Here is a 16,876-nt window from a genome sequence, read left to right as displayed (position 1 = left end):
AGGATTTAATGTTTGAGAATAGGCCCGAATATTAAACAACAAAAAAAAGGGGGGGAGGGGGGGGAGAAGAATAGGCCCAATATGGTAGTTGACCTGTTGGTGTCGCCATATTGTGCACTTGTCATAAACTGGTTTGGTGTCTTTTCAGAGAATCAAGACAGAAGAATATCCTGGTGTTATTCCTTTTTGGTTACTCAAAATCTCTGCCCAATGTCCAAACTAACCTTTTCTTTTAAGTGCTCCTCCCATACAGTTAGGGTATTACTGCCATTTGACAATTACTTTAACTTAAACACTCACGCATCCAGATTAGCAGAATTGGAGATCAAAGCTCTGCGACTTCAAATATCCTAACCAATTCTACTTAAAAAAAGAAGAATTTATGATGGGAAGAGCTCGAAATGCTCGATATGGATTCACAGTATTGTGTTTCGCCATCATTGCTGTTCTTCTCGGATTCATCGTTGCCATCGTCATTGGCCGTGAAACCAAACACAACAGCAGCAACCAATTGGCAGCGCCGGCACCAAAACCTCTCCAGTTCTCATCAAATTCTTCATTCAAGATTGCTTTATTTGCAGACCTTCATTACGGAGAGAACGCTTGGACTGATTGGGGTCCTCGCCAAGACATTAATTCCGATAAAGTCATGAACACAGTGCTCGACCTTGAAGTCCCAGGTGAGACGCATTTCTTCATATACTTGGTGGGCATTGAGCAATCACGTTCATTTCTTGATCTTGGAATGGAACTGTTTCAGATTTTGTAGTTTATCTTGGAGATTTAGTGACAGCCAACAATTTACCTGTCGCAAATGCAAGTTTGTATTGGGATATGGCGATCTCTCCAACCAGGAAAAGAAAAATTCCATGGGCTTCATTGTATGGGAACCACGATGATATGGCTTTTGAGTGGCCAACTGAATGGTTCTCGGCCTCTGGGATTCCTCAAGTTGTTTGCCCATCTCCATCAGATTGCTCAGGTTCATTTCCAGAAGCTTGGATTTGATGAAATTCTAAATGGGTTTCTGGAATTTTTGGGTTTGATGGGATAAATTTTTATGGTTCGCAGGTGAAGAATCTTGCAGTTTCAAAGGAACAACGCGTGTGGAACTGATGATGAGTGAAATGAAACAGTACAACGGGTTAAGTTTTTCTCAGAATGGGCCTAGAAATCTTTGGCCTGGTGTATCCAATTATTACCTCCAGGTCTCTTCATCTAAAGATCCAAAAAAAGCTGTTGCGTTTCTCTACTTCCTGGATTCTGGTGGTGGCTCGTACACAGAAATCATTTCAGATGCTCAAGTAAAATGGTTTAAGAATTTATCACAGGTTCTCAATCCTCAATCCAGGTAAATTGAGAGTAGTCATTTTTTGGTTCAATTTTTGCATTGCGTGTTTGACTGCTTATTACTATTATTATTTTTATTATTATTATTTTTGGCGCGGGGAGTAGACCTACAAACGGATTGGATTCGGCTCGGATACGCTAATATCCAATCCGAATCTGATTAGCAAACCCACTATCCGAATCCAGAACTTATACGCTAATATCCAATCCGAATCTGATTAGCAAACCCACTATCCGAATCCAGAACTTTATCGGATATCCGATAATAATTCGATCTGATAAACTTTCCGATTATTGATTGGTGATTGCCATTTTTTTAATTCTCTATTTTCGATTTCCAATTTCCGGTTACCGATTACTGGTTTTCGAATCCGATTATCAGCTATTTTTTAGATAAAAGTGTTAAATATTTTAGTCTAACTGGATATTATTTAATCTAATAAACAATTATTTGAATCTGAATCCGATTGCTTAAAGGACGGATATTTTTTGGTAAGAAAAATTTTATATACAAATACCCTTAAACAAATACAAATGTGAATTCGGAGGCGGATTTCAACCATCTATTTACATGTCTAGGGGGAGGCACTTTATTAGGTCCATTTTTGACATCCAAAGGTTGAGGTAATATTTAGAAGATAGAAATTTTTTTATTTTAATTTAATTTAAACCATTGGATGTGATTGATGAACATGCGTCCTTCATCCAAAGGAAAATAGATAGTCCATTTCTGAAAATTCCAGGGGGGTGGACATCATTTTACCGATTACAAGACTAGGGGGCCCATGGGGAAGGGATTTCGGATCCTCTTCTCCTGTAGCCCCCTATCCTATCAATTCGACCGTCAAATGGGTGATGCGTGGACAGGTAAATTTTCAACTGTTGGATGGAAAGGTTGAAATAGAATCAATATGTTTAGAAATGGCTGAAACGGAATCAATCAATTTTCCAAAGATGTAATTCTTCTCCATTCAACAATTGTAATTTCACCAATCCATGCGTCACCCATCCAACGGTCGGATGAAAGACAACGTACACCGAAGAGGATCTGAATCCATTTTGTGGGGGGGGGGGGGGGAGGAAAGGTGTGTAGGGAGAGAAGTTTAAACCTAATATCTCCTTGGTCTTTCAGCCTCCACATGAAGCTGGGAAAACCAGGTTTTTAATTCAACTTGTTTTTGGAAAAAAATTGATAACCATATCAAACCCAGTCAAAGAGGAATCATTCTATTTTTTTATACAACAACTATACATAAATGAAAAGGTCATACCTAGCATATTGATCAAGTGCTCACTTATGTAACCCTTAGTCACAAGCTCAAGCCTGAGAAACAGGGGTAAGATTAGAAACATTTGACTCTCCCCAAACCTGCTTTTAAATAAAATAGTAAAATAGCTTCTTTTTTAATATAAATATAAATTAGTAAAATTACAAAAAAATATAAAAAACAAAAGGTGAAAAATAAACTCAAAGAATCACATACCAATGCATTTTGAGATTAATATCACTGAATGTGGGAAGGGAGATATCTAGTCTCGTTAATTATGCCCTTATCAACTCTTCACGATTCTTGACCAGGTTTTCCAAAAATTTCACTCTACTCAATAAAAACTCAACCTTCAAACTATGTATTTAAGGTGTGAGTTCACAGAATCGGGCCAAAGTGGACCAAACCGTGAACCATTTCTTGGTTCAATTCCAGTAGGGAAATGTGTATTCAGTATTTTTCTTGGTGTAGATTTCTGTTGGTCTGGATTTTTAACTAGTAAAATGAATTGAGCCAGATCAAACCAAAAATTGAGTACTTGGTGGTTTATAGCCGGTTCAGTTCAGATGTTAACGCATGTTTTTTTTTATTATTATTTTTTTTTATCAAACAGTGTGCCTGAGATAATTTTTTGGCACATACCAAGTGAGGCTTATAATCAGGTTGCTCCAAAGTCTACAATACAAAAGCCTTGTGTGGGTTCCATCAACTTAGGGAAAGTTGCTCCTCAAGAATCTGAAATGGGAATGATGGATCTTCTTGCAAACAGGACTTCTGTAAAGGTAAGCAGTGTTTAAGCAGAAGGCCATAGGCTCTAAGTAACTAATAAAATGTCTCTGTTTGAGTGAGAGTCAATTATCAGATGCTTACATCAATCTGATGTTCTTATTTTCTCTCTTTCATTTGACAGGCAGTGTTTGTTGGTCATAACCATGGATTAGATTGGTGCTGCCCCTACAGCAAGCTTTGGTTATGCTTTGCTCGCCATACTGGTTACGGTGGATATGGGACCTGGAAGAGAGGATCAAGAATTCTTGAAATGACTGAACAACCTTTCTCCCTCAAGTCATGGATTAGGATGGAAGATGGTGTTCAGCACAGTGAGATTGTCTTGAGTTCTTAATGTGTTTCCTTTGTTACCTTCCCTAGCATCTTTAATATGTTACAGAAATGGAAAGAAAGCAAGAATAATGAAAGAAAGAAAAAAAGATTTTTTTACGTTGCCCTTGTTATCTCGTGTTGATTTTTTGGGTTTCAGCTCAAGACAAGCATGTTAAAAGCTTCAAAATCAGTTGGAACTTGGGAGTGGAGATAAATAACTGATATGGAGTCCCTGTTAAGTAGACGTAATCCTGGGCATCCATGCATACCTTGTGATAATTGGTCGCTAGCTAGTGTTTTCATGAACCAGATACATTGGTTTGAATAGATGTAAACAAGCATATCAAAAATGTCTGAGTAGCAGTGTTAGGGGTGATCTCTCCCCATCTAGTCATTCTCACTTTTGATTTTCAGTAACACAAATATGCATAGCTGTGTGCAAAAACTCAGAAAGTTCTTGATGTAGATATCGCTTGATGATAAAATTTGTAATAAAGACAACTTTATTTATTGATGCTATGTTGTTATTCAACTCTATGTACACACATCTGTTTTGTCGACCCAAAATCTATTAAAATTTGAGAAGCACTGGCATGGTTGGTAAGTCACCTGTTGCATGGAGAGTGCACAAGCAGAAATGATTTCTTTCCCTTCTTTGTTGGTAGCTATTACTTCCCATTTCTTTGAGTATCCAAGAAAACCATCAAGAACTCAAGACGACTTCACTATGCTTGCCACCATCTTCCATTCTTATCCATGACTTGAGAGAGAAAGGTTGTTCAGTCATCTCAATAATCCGTGCCCCCCTTGGCCAGTTCCCGTAGCCACCATAACCAGTATGCCGAGCATAGCAAAGCCAAAGGTCTGCATAGGGGCAGCACCAATCCAATCCATGGTCATGACCAACAAACACTGCCTGCCAAAGAAGAGATAAAATACCATTAAATACATGAACATGATCATCTCTTATGAACATCAATGTGGTTGATCCATTCGAAAATGAGCAGGGTTTTAGCGCATAATATCGACCATCAATTTTGTTCATCATTGATACTACTGTGAAAACAAATACAGGACAGGAAAACACTCCCATATACAAATCAGCTGACATGAGCAATCCAATACCAATACCTAAAATCATGATGATCATTGATAAAAGACAACCCATTAGGTACTAGGGTTTTTTTCCATTTTAGTTATATCTGCTTACCTTGACAGATGGTCTAGCTACAAGAGAATCCATGATCCCCATCTCAGCTACTTGAGGCGTAACACTCTCCTTGTTAATTGAACCAACACAAGGCTTGAATATCCAAAAGAAGGGAGCAACTTCTTTATAAGCTCTACTTGGAATATGCCAAAAGAATATCTCAGGCACGCTGCAAAAAAAAAAAAAAAAGGAGATTTTCATGATTGGAAAATTTTAGCTGGCGATGGCCAACACCTCTTCTCTCCATAATAGTATATCTAATATGCTCCCCAAGGCCCAAGCCCTTTTGGGAGTTGCTTTTTGGTTTTGATATTCTAGTTCAATTAAATTAACCTCGTGTAAACATCTACCCCTAGTCATTTCTATGCATGCCTGTGTTCCTCTAACCATGACTATGCACTCTCAATTAACGCTAGACCGTATCCTCTGCAGCAGTGGCCACCTATCAAGGGATCAGGATAATTCCAGCATAGCATCCAACACTATTTGTCTTACAAGAGTTAAGACTGAATAATACAAGGGCTGAAATTAGGGTTACATGATTAAGATGAATGTTAAGGCTGTGCCTCTTGAGTTCGAGGTTGAGTGGGATCCTAATAACATGCCTGTGAAAATCAAACTAATAACATGCCTGTGAAAATCAAGTTTGAGTAGAACTCTGATCATTATCATTTACAAATGGGATTTAGAGACCCATGGCTCTACCTACCCACATCGGGTCGTGCTTCAATGTTGAGCATGTGCTGCCTATGGTCGATAGAAATCTTAACTGTCCATTTCGCACAAGTGGGTTTTCATCCTTTTATGAAAGGGACGGCCGAGATCAAAATCTCAATCTCGACCGTAGGCTGCAGGTTCTACACATTAATTACGCAACACCCAAGCCAAACGCACCCACGTCTATCAAATCTCGCAATTGGTGTCATATATAATATATGGAGAATGGTTATATATGGTTTTACATTCCATACCTCAAGTCAGGGTTGAGCTCCTCTGACTTATCCTGGAACCATTTGGCTTGGGTGTTTGATATGACTTCTGGAAAGGATCCACCGCCAGAATCCAGAAAGTAAAGGAAAGCCACGGGTGACCTTGAACCGTCCAAAGAAGAGACATGGAGAACATAGTTGGATACCCCGGGCCAAAGTTCACGAGGCCCATTTTTAGAATGAGACAACCAGTTTTGTTCCATCTCCTTCTTCATCAATTCTACTCGCAGCGTTCCTCTGAAGCTACACGTTTCTTCTCGTGTGAGGCATGAAAAAATTGCGGCCATGGAAAAGAAGAAAATCAGAAACCCATTTCTGATTTCAAGAAGCTGTGTCAATTGAAGGTGAAAGGCTAACTGTTTGGGTACCTGAGGAAGTAGAATTCGTATGTGAGCAACGAAACTGGGGAATTCCAGAGGCAGAGAACCATTCAATTGGCCACTCAAATGGCATGTCGTCGTGGTTCCCGAACACTGATGCCCATGGAATCCCTCTTTCTCTGGTTGGAGAGATTGCTCGATCCCAATACAAGCTCGCATTTGGAATCGGTAGATTGTTAGCTGTTACCAAATCTCCAAGATAAACTACGAAATCTACACAAAAGTTTCAATTCATGATTCGAATAGATGCCCACCATATGGGAAAGAAATGCCTCACAGAGTCACAGTTCCAAAAATTGAGTAACTAGAGAGGATTAGGTACTACTATAGCGCCTCACCTGGTTTTTCTTGGTCTAGTATGGTTGACATGACTCTATCAGACTTGAAGTCTTGGCGAGGACCCCAATCGGTCCATGCGTTCTCTCCATAGTGAAGATCAGCGAATATAGCGATCTTGAATGAAGAATTGGACGAGAACTGGAGCGGTTTCTTTGGAGATGTGCGAAGGAAATTGGTTTTTCGTTGCGTTTCATGGCCGACGGCATTTTTGATGACGAACCCTAATAGGAAAAGAGGGATGAAGAAAAGCAGAATTGTGAAACGATTTGGGGATTGTTTCATGATAGGTCATAGATTGGCTTGAAGATTGAACTTCTGATCTTAATTTCAAGTTCGATGGATTGGTCAATTTGACGATAATTCTTTGCGAAAATGAAGACATAAGTATGCCTTTGGTTTGTTACTGGTTTGGTAACGATTCTGTTCTGAGAAACCAGTTCTTATGCAAAACCGTTTTTTCATGTTTCTGTGCTAAAAGACCGTTATTTGCTTGAAATTGGGCGTTTGATAAATCCGTTCTGAAAATATTTTAAAAACACTAATATGTTAGTTTTTTTTTTTTTTTTTTTTGGTTAAAAAATAAGTTGGTGTTTGATAAACTTGTTCTAAGGCTTCAATTTGAACCAATTTTATCACTTCCGTTTCTGTTCTTTGGTAAAAACATCTTTTTTATGTTCTGCAAAAAGTAAAGAACACTTTTCTGACTGATCCATTCTTAAAGAACAGAAGAACGAACCATTTTATCAAACGCCTCTAACCCGTTCTTTCGTTCCTAAAAAATAGAAGAACGTCAAAAACATTTTTTAAGAACGTTATCAAACGCACCCTAAGATTCTACCAAAGAAAAAAAAAGAACACCATAAGATTTGGGGGTAGTTTGGACATCAAGAGATGGTTTGTTTAAAAAAAGGAATAGTTTTAGAATATTCCTCTTTTTATAGACTTGAAGTCTACTTATGTGCTCCCTCACCTCACACCCCATGTCACCAAGAGTTTTATCGGGTCCATTTCCTTCTCAGATGCACGACACCTGTACAATCTGTATCCAACGGCAAGAGTAAATCAAAATGAAATAAGCCTTTCATCTTCCAAATGTCTTCTCTTTCATTTCCCGCGTTTCAGTCTCTTCACTTCTCTGCAAAACCAACGGGGCAGAACCAGCGATAATCCCAAGTTTCACCGGATATGATCAACCACGGCAACCAAACAATACCATTCAAGGTTCGTAAAAAAAGCACATTTGTTGGGCCCTCCAGTTTTCCATTCTTTGTTTCTGCTGTTGTTTCTGCAAATCACCAAAAGCTCATAAGAGAAAAGGTCAAACCAGAGCATTCTCTGAAAGCATTGATAAACAATGGAAGAAGAAGAAAATCTAGCGACACCCTTTTGGCTAAAAACCAGCAAAAATCCATATGGTCACCGTCATCGTCGCTCATCGTCTCTCTCCAATCCTTTTCTATTGATCATGTTGCTCGCCATTACTGCATTACTTTTCTTCTTCTTTGTTATTCTTTCGATCATTTCATTTGTTTCTCAGGGTTCCACGCCCAGTTCAGTGAAGGAGAAGTGGGAGTCAGTGAATCTCTTGCTTGTTCTCTTCGCTGTTGCTTGTGGGTTTCTCAACAGGAAAAATGAGGATAGCTCTTCCTCTTACTCGTCTTCTTCTAGCAGCAGTGAAGCTAATGGCGTCGCTTCTCACGTCTCAGAGAACCCACTTCAATCAACAGCTCCAACTTGTCAATGGTTTGAATATCCCTCCGATCTACGGATCTACGAGTCTGTCGGTAGTTCTAATGCTTACAATTCGACCAATTTGATTTCAATTTTGACGAACAAGGTCCGTTTGAGGAGAAATTGCAGCTCCTATCCAGATTTCAAGCAAGAGTTTTCATGGGCTTCCGGCGACGAAGATAGATGGCGCTTCTACAATGTCATCAATTTTAATGCTTATCGAGCGTCGTCGGAAAATTTTCGCCGTCGCTTGGGACCGGACCGGACGCGGGAGAGAGGAAGGAGAAGAAATTTGAAAGATAAAGTGCTTGTTTAATTTTGATTTATTTTTAGCCGTTAGATAGAGGTTATACAGGTGTCGTCCATCTGAGAAGGAAATGGACCTGATAAAACTCCCATGTCACCATTCTCCCATCTCTCTTCGATGCCAAATCTTTCTTCTTTTTTTTTTTTTGGTAAATAACACTTCATTCATCAACTAAGAAAAATACAGACCCACAAAAGAAAGAAAAATACAACAGATAGGTGCATGAAAACACAAGGTTAGGTTCGAACCAATGAGCAGAAATGACCAAACTGTCATACATGCAATAGACAAGGTCATCTAGGCTAAGGGATGGGTCAAGCCCAAGAAACCCTTAGAAGAGGGAACACACCACAAATGCTAAAATTTACACGCCACAAGGGCGGACACAAAACAAGCCATAAAGGCGGACACAAAACACGCCATAAAGGCTGACGCAAAACACGCCACAAAGGCGGACACAAAAACACACAAGAGTGGAACTGTGGTGGTCGTGTAGGGAGCAACAATATTGCGGAGAAGGTCTGGCCTGCCATCCGTCACTGTCGTAGAGGCGTACCTGTAAAGCCCGCCGTAGAAGAACTTAGACTCTAGATTTGGGTTGTTCTGCGGTATGCGCCAAATATCCCTGCAACCAGAATTTTTTTTTTTTTTTAAAACCCAAAAAAAAAAAGAGAAAAGAGAAGTGGGAGTAAACAAACAGATCGGGAAGAGAGGATACATATTGGTAAGAACAAACTGATCTAAGGGAAAAACCCCAGATCTGGTGATGGAACCAGAGAAAGGAGAGACGGAGAACGGAGGCGAGAATGAAGAAGACAGGCATGGAGATGGGTCAGAAGCAGAAGCGGAGACGAGAAAGACAGAGATGAGAGAGACTGAGACGGGAGAGACAGAGATAGGAGAGGAGAGTTCGGAAATAGATCTGGTTTTCGAACCAGAGAAGGAGAAGACAAAATAGAAAAAAAATATTTCCGATATGAAGTTCAGCTTTGAGCAGAGGAGGAAAGGGCAGAAGGTGGGAAGAGGAGGAGAGGAGGAGAAGAGAGAGAAACGGAGGCAGAGAGACTGCAGAGGCTGAGTCTCTCCACCTCAAACTGCGCGTTGTTGGGGAGCGTTCAGCGTGGGCAGGAGACTAGGGTTTGTGTTAGAGTCGATTTCGGTCGAGAATTCTAAATTTGTCAAAGCCTCAATGCCAGATCTTTTTGAGTAGGAAATTCGTTAATACAGTCACAGAGTGGGACTAAAATGGGGCGGGAGCTTTCTTCCTACTACCATCAAGGCTAGAGCTTGATTTCTACCTCTAGGTACATGGGTTTCAGCATCAATAAGTATGTGATTCTCATAATAAATAGGGTATTGAACTGGTCCCTCCTTCTTGATCAAAATTGGGCTTACAACTAAAGCTGAAGTGGCTTAAGCACATCAAAAGTTCATCGCTAGACAAGGGCTTGGCCATGAGGGGAGTGGATCCTAGTTTCTTCTTTAGATCCTAAAAAACTTGTCGGCATTCTTCCGTCCAAACCATCCCATGGTGGCCCCCAAGCTCTTTACTGCCTTGAAGAATGGTAAGTCTTTGTCATTTGATCGAGATATTAATCCATTTAAAGCTGCTACTCAGCTAGTGAGACTTTAGATGACTTTTACTATCTTTGGAGGCTACATATCTATCAACTCCTTGATTTTCTAATGATTGGCTTCAAATCCTCTTTATGACACCATATTCATCCACCCAGCCAGTATTCATCCACCTGAATACCTAAGGGAGTGATCCACAGCCCAAAAGATCAGGTCTCACACTGTCACATCCACCTAGCCGGTACCCTACCTGGTATACCCTGGTATGTGATCTACAATCCCAAGGATCAAGTATCGAGCAACCATGCCTCCCACATGCGCGATAGCACAATCATGAACAATAATTTAATCAAAGGTCAAAGCTTAAAATAAATGAAATCATGAATAAGATAAGAACAAGATAATTAGAGTGCGGAATAAAAGATACTAATGTATACATATAATTCAAAAAGAGGGAGAGTGAGCGGAAATCACTCCCTTGGTAACAACGGAATGTAGATCAGTTAAAGTTAAGAATACATATCCAAGTTTCAAAGAGATAATGTCACATCCACCCAGGTGGTACCCTACCTAGCATACCCAAGTGTGTGATCCACAACCCCAAAGATCAAGTATCGAGGAAATCATCCTCCTACATAAGCAATAACATAATCAAGAACATAAATAATCAATGTGGAAAGTATAAATGAGAGATCCAAATAAGGAAGGAATAAAATCATATATCATCAGAGTACGAAGGTAGTAATTGTCACATCCACCCAGCCGGTACCCTATCTGGCATATCCGAGTGTGTGATCCACAGTCCACAAGATCCAGTAGTTAGTAAAATCAACCTCCCACATTCACAACAATATAATCAAGAACAAGACTAAATCAAGGGTAACAATATTATTCAAATGAATCAAAGTAACGTAACAAGATAATCATCAGAGTGCAGAAATGATACCAATAGATGTATAAAATCAAATGTAGAGTGAGGTGGAATCTCACTCCACGAGTACAGCGGAATGTAGTTCAAAAGTCAAAGGAGATTACAACTGATTCTAAAGGCAAGAAAGAAAGATATAATCTAACTAAGCTCTTTTCTACTTTATAAAGAACGTCTTCATAAACATAGACTTCATCAATTACGCTTAGACGCTCCCACTCCATAGTAGAGCTAATCTTGGTAACCAGTGAGACCACTTGAGGAATCTTCAAAGTAACCTTCATAGTCGCCAACACCTTGCGAATGGTATGCTTCTCCATCTTGCACTTCATAGCCATCAAGACCTGTAGAATAATCTAACAAAAGATGTTGTACAAAAAGGAGTGAGTTTCAAAAGAAACTCAGCAAGGCAAGTTATTCCATAATAGCATAAATAACATAGTAACATAAACAAAGCATAAAGTGATATGATATGAGACAGACAATGCATGTATGAATCTAACTCAATGTATGCTAGTCTCTATAGGCAAACATGCTTTAAGTCATAGCACCATACTTCTTTGGGTGGGTCTCAAATCACTCATCCTCGGTTGGCAAAGGGTCCTTCATCCCTCTCGGACAATCCATGGCTGGGGGTTAAGTCACCTCTCTCTCACATCACCGTTTGGTCTAAGTATTGGCACATGTTAGGGTAAAGCCTAGCCCAATGCAAATCTTCTACTTAGTTACATCAACTCAGATCCAGATACGTCCATTCCTCCCCTCTCGGGATCCTTTCCGGTATCCTTCACACTAGAGTCAACGTATCCGACTTTCTCAAATACGGACTCATCAACCCTATAGGTCATCCACATATAGTAAACGGGAAGCTCTCATGTCCTCTCACGGGTTGGTTACCGGTCTTGAACACCCATGAGCCCAAGTTTATCCATATGCAACTCTACCCATAAATGGTCTCCACAATGTGATTCATGTCCCCTCACGGATATAACTCACCGGTCTTGAGCACCCATGAATCCCCATTGCTACCACGGGTCGTTCGGTCTCAATACCCTTCCGAATCGGGTCTGATATAACAGGGGTATAACCTAGCCAAACACTACTAGACAAGTCCTAGGTATGACAACCAATAATCCGGGAAAGTGTCAAAGGGCAACATTGGAAATATCCCATACTACTCCCAATGAGGTCCAAGGACAGAAATGTCAAAAGGACATTCCCCAATCCCAAATCATACCTAAACAATCACATCATAATCCAGTCATATCATCCACGACAGATATCTCATCATATGAAAGAGTATAATAAGACAAGATCAAATAAATAAGAAACATACATGAATAAGTACTCATACATGATCAAGTACATAAAGTAAATAAGGAAATAAGATCCTAATGTACTTACAGCATTCATATCATAATAGAAACTAACATAACAGTAGCAAATCTAAGTAGTTCCCAAATTAGAAACTAAATCTATGCAATCTATGTTAATATGGTAACAACTTTCCTTACCTTAAATAGATTCGAGTATATTCCGGACGGACAAGAGGATGAATCTAAAGTTAGCAAACAAACCCTAGAATAGCATCACACAATCATTAGGAAGTAGTCCTAAAAGAATAAGCATCAATCAAATCGAATCGGACAAAGAAATCAGATTCTGTTCTTGCGGGTTGATTGGCTGGGTTGACTGAGCCAGTCAACCCAGGCAATCTGCCCAAGAGCAAATCTGAATTCAAGAATAGAATCTTGATCCGAAACCTATGCTACACAATCCGGAATGCGACGAAACTTGGAGAGAATGTCTAACATAGTAGTCTAAGACTAAAAAGCATAATTTAGACATCAAACAACCATTAAAACCATTACTTACTAATTTGAAATCATAGTTTCTATTTTGGTAAAAATCATGGTTTTCATTGGAAACATGCTATGAATGAAAGAGATGAACTAGAGATGATTAGGTCTCATTCTAGTACAAGAACACAGTAGATCAGAGGTATGAATAATCATAGAGAAGCATCTACAATGCTAGAATAAATCAAAATAAGAATATGATCATAGTTTAAGAAGAAATCATAAAGATCATGTTAAGAATGAATGAGATGATCATGGCATAAGAGAATGAAAAGAGATTGTAAAGATATGACTACAAGGTTGCAGCATCTTCATCATAATCTCAGTTCAAAGATGAGAGTGATCATGGAAAGAATGAATCAAGAATACAAAAGATTGAATACTAACCTTTGATTGATGAACAAGAGAGAGAATTTGCAAGATTGCAAGATTAGGTCTTCTTCTTTACTCTTGGAGGCTTGGAGATGGTTTTCCTTCGTTCTCTAAGTATTTTGGAGGCTAGGGATACTAAAATCACGAAGTCATGGGGTATATATAGCAAGATACTCAAAACAGAAGATTATGCTCGAGTTCAGCAACTCTGGGTCGATTGGCTGGGTAGCATGGCCTAGTCGACCCAAGCAGTCGACCCAGGCTGACAGCAAAGCCAAAGACAGGGATTTGAGGGTCTTCCACTACTCGGAATCAAATGAAACTTTAAACACATATACTTTAACATACCTAGCATGGAAAAATGGCTTTAAATCATATCCCACCAAGCTCTAAGGTCATCAACTAATCTTCTCTTCATCAAGGTGCAGTCTCTTCTCTATATCCAACGCTATCTTCAAGTATGGGGCATCATCTTCAATCTCCATAGGTTTGGAGTCGAACACTATGTCTTCTACTAATATGGCCCATAGTTGACTTTCACTTCTACTTCGGGTCTTCGGATCTACAATCAAAGAGTATCCGGGTTAAGGTTAGGGCCGGGTTTCACAGCAATACTGTCAAAATCATAAAGTAAAGTGAGGCGGAAATCTCACTCTACCAACAGCGGAAAAGTAGTTCCAAAAAGAAAGGAAAGAGATTTTAACTAATCCCAATAACAAGTGCAATGAGTAGCTAAATCGTTTTCAATCTTATAGAGAACATCTCTATAAGTGTAAATCTCAAAAATAGCACGAGGACGCTTCCACTCTATCGACGGACTAAGCATTGTACGTAGCATGACCACCCGCGGAATCTTCAAGGTAATCGTCGTAACCGCAATCACCTTCTTGGAGATATGTCTCCTCTCCCTGCGCTTCTTCATACGAACAGTCATAATACTTTGAGCCTGTAGAGTAATCTAACAAGACATAGCACAAAAGGAGTGAGTTTCAAAAGAAACCCAGTAAGGTAGTTAAATCCATAATAACATAAATAACAAGATTTCAAAGCAAAGTATGATGCAATGTGATATGAAACATATGATGCATTATGATTCTAACTCTATGTATGCTGGTCTCTATTGGCAGACATGCTTTAAGTCAAAGCACCATACTTCTTTAGGAAGGTCTCATCACACAACGCCATTTGGTAATGGGTCCAGCATCCCTCAGGACATTCCATGGCTGGGGTTTAAGTCACCTCTCTCTCACATCACCATTGGTCTAAGTATTGGTGCATGTCAAGGTAAAGCCTAGCCAAATGCAAGTCTTCTACTTAGTTACATCAACTCAGTTCTAGATATGTCCATTCCTCGCCCCTGGCGATCCTTTCCGGTATCCTTCACACTAGAGTCCTCATAGTCCCTGACTACAGATTCATCAACCCTATTCCACATATGGTAAACGGGAAGCTCTCATGTCCCCTCACGGGTTGGTTACCGGTCTTGAGCACCCATGAGCCTAAGTCTATCCATATGCAACCCCACCAATGAATGGCCCCCACAATGTGATTCCTGTCCTCTCAGGGGTTGGTTACCGGTCTTGAGCGCCCATGAATCCCCATTGCTACCACCGGTCGTTCGGTCTCAATACCCTTCCGACTAGGGTCTAATATAACGAGACATCCTAACCAAACACTACTAGACCGCCCTAGGTATGACAACCAACAGTTCAGGAAGGTGTCAAAGGGCATCTCCAAAAACATCCCACAATATTCCCGTTGATGTCCAAGGATAGAAGTGTCAAAAGGACACCTCTCCTTTCCAAACCATACCTAATCAGTTACAATCATCAATCAATCACATCACAAGTATAGTAACTCCCCATATGGAAAGTAATCAAGAACATGATCCAACTCATATATAATTGGCAAGTAAAGTCATACATAAACTAAATAATGTAAATAAGTAATGCTATTGTAATTAGAGTAGTTGCATCAGTAGTACATCAATATAAGAATCTATTTATGAAATAAATCAGAAAGATTCAAATCTGGAAACTAAATCATGCAATCTATGTAATTAAAGAAATAACTATCCTTACCTTAAATAATTCGCAAAGAATCTTGAGAATCAAGGAAGATCTTTTCTAAACTTGGAAGGGGATCCTAGACAATGTACATACCTTATTAGGAAAGATCTCCAGAAGATAGGAATCAAATCAACCAAAAATAAACCAAAACAGAGGCTACTGTCTTCATTGGTCGATTGATTGGTCTACTGACTCAGTCGACCAATCAGTCGACCAACAGAGTTAGTGACAGACAAAATCAGAGATTTCTGATCCGAAATCCGAATTTTGTGATTCAAATTGCCACCAAACAAGAGGGAATATACAATGATAGTGTATTGGTCTTAAGAGGAATTCAAAACCCTAATAACATCAAGTCCTAAAGTCACAAAATAGGAAATAAAACTTACCATAAATAGATCAGTCAGGGTTCTTGGAGAAATCATGGCAAATTCATGGAAGGGAAACTAAAGAATGATAGATTACTAATCTGATATAGAAATCATGGAAAACATGTATATAACTTCTAGAAAAACAGATCTAAGATTGAAGAACTTTGAATCTAAAAAGGGAAAGAAGATGAAGACATAGATTCCTTCAAAAGCAAGTGATGATCTTGATTAAGATCATCCATCAAGCCTTAAATCCTTAGGAAAAAGTAGAGAGATGAGTAGAGTGATGGTTGAAACAGAGATGCAACATCAACCCCACTGTTCTCAGTCAGAAAAGGAAAGAAAAACTAAAGAAAACTAAAGATGGAGAAGAGAAGAGGATGATCACATAACTTGTGATGCAAAAGCAAGAGAAACGACGAAGATCCAATAAGAAACCACCAAGGATGCAAAGGAGATGACTTGGGAGAGCTCTGGTTCATTCTAGGAAGTTTGGAGGCACAAAAGACAAATTAGACTCGAAGTTGGGCTTAAATAGAGCAGCCAAGACCTAATTCAACAAAGCAGATCTCATTGGTTGATTGATTGGTCGACTGGCCCAGTCAACCAATCAGGACAGCAAGGCCAATGTAGGGAATTGAAGGTCCAGATCAAATCCAAACTTAAAGGAGTTTTGCACACACACGAAGTGGCTTACCTAGTATGTAGAAATGCCTTCGAACCAAGTCAGAAAATACTCCAAGTCCATCAACTAATCCCATCTTCATTAGGGTGCAGTTTCCTTTTCAGTCCTGAACAAGTTTCCATAAATGGAACATTGTCATCAACTTCCATGGATTCTAAGCCAGACACCAAGTCTTCCACTGAGATGGTCCATAGTTGACTTCTTCCTTTACATCGGGTTGTCGGACCTACAAACAACAGGGTTTCCAGGTCAAGGTTAAGGCTGGATTTCACAAATAACAGTATAAAAGTCTAAACTAAGGTCTCTTCCATCTTATACAAAATGTCTTCATAGGTATAAACA

At 39.5% G+C, this 16,876-nt stretch overlaps 2 protein-coding genes across 3 annotated transcripts; one reads left to right on the top strand and one right to left on the bottom strand.

The window, feature by feature from the left end:
* Positions 1–271: 271 nt before the first annotated feature.
* On the top strand, positions 272–3,745 carry LOC149002332 (putative inactive purple acid phosphatase 16). 2 transcript variants are annotated; one of them, XM_089137424.1, is made up of 5 exons: positions 272–680; positions 761–982; positions 1,072–1,351; positions 3,265–3,400; positions 3,529–3,745. In XM_089137424.1, the coding sequence occupies exons 1-5, from the start codon at positions 383–385 to the stop codon at positions 3,739–3,741; spliced, it is 1,149 nt and encodes a 382-aa protein (XP_088993550.1). In that variant the 5' UTR covers positions 272–382; the 3' UTR covers positions 3,742–3,745. The 2 variants fall into 2 exon arrangements, with proteins under 2 accessions (XP_088993550.1, XP_088993549.1); XM_089137423.1 differs by having other exon boundaries at positions 3,232–3,400.
* Positions 3,746–4,233: 488 nt separating this feature from the next.
* Positions 4,234–7,031, bottom strand: LOC149002331 (putative inactive purple acid phosphatase 16). The gene is made up of 5 exons (XM_089137425.1): positions 6,637–7,031; positions 6,287–6,511; positions 5,901–6,171; positions 4,930–5,098; positions 4,234–4,635 (listed from the first exon to the last, which is right to left on the bottom strand). Exons 1-5 carry the CDS (start codon positions 6,917–6,919, stop codon positions 4,423–4,425), a joined length of 1,161 nt encoding a protein of 386 aa, XP_088993551.1. The 5' UTR covers positions 6,920–7,031; the 3' UTR covers positions 4,234–4,422.
* Between the last annotated feature and the right edge of the window lie 9,845 nt (positions 7,032–16,876).

This window comes from Hakea prostrata, chromosome 10 (genome assembly GCF_041222555.1).
Source record: "Hakea prostrata isolate BN-2017 chromosome 10, UWA_Hpros_2, whole genome shotgun sequence".
Classification (NCBI taxonomy): domain Eukaryota; kingdom Viridiplantae; phylum Streptophyta; class Magnoliopsida; order Proteales; family Proteaceae; genus Hakea; species Hakea prostrata.
The sequence above is the reverse complement of the archived record's forward strand: the minus strand, read 5'-3'. Positions and strand labels throughout refer to the sequence as shown.

Coding starts and splice junctions, on each gene's coding strand:
- LOC149002332 (XM_089137423.1), top strand. CDS start 383: ATGATGGGAAGAGCTCGAAATGCTCGATATGGATTCACAGTATTGTGT. Junction 983..1,071: donor ATCTCCATCAGATTGCTCAG/GTTCATTTCCAG, acceptor TATGGTTCGCAG/GTGAAGAATCTTGCAGTTTC. Junction 3,401..3,528: donor CAAACAGGACTTCTGTAAAG/GTAAGCAGTGTT, acceptor TTCATTTGACAG/GCAGTGTTTGTTGGTCATAA.
- LOC149002331 (XM_089137425.1), bottom strand. CDS start 6,919: ATGAAACAATCCCCAAATCGTTTCACAATTCTGCTTTTCTTCATCCCT. Junction 6,512..6,636: donor ACTAGACCAAGAAAAACCAG/GTGAGGCGCTAT, acceptor ACTTTTGTGTAG/ATTTCGTAGTTTATCTTGGA. Junction 5,099..5,900: donor GAGCTCAACCCTGACTTGAG/GTATGGAATGTA, acceptor TTTTTTTTGCAG/CGTGCCTGAGATATTCTTTT.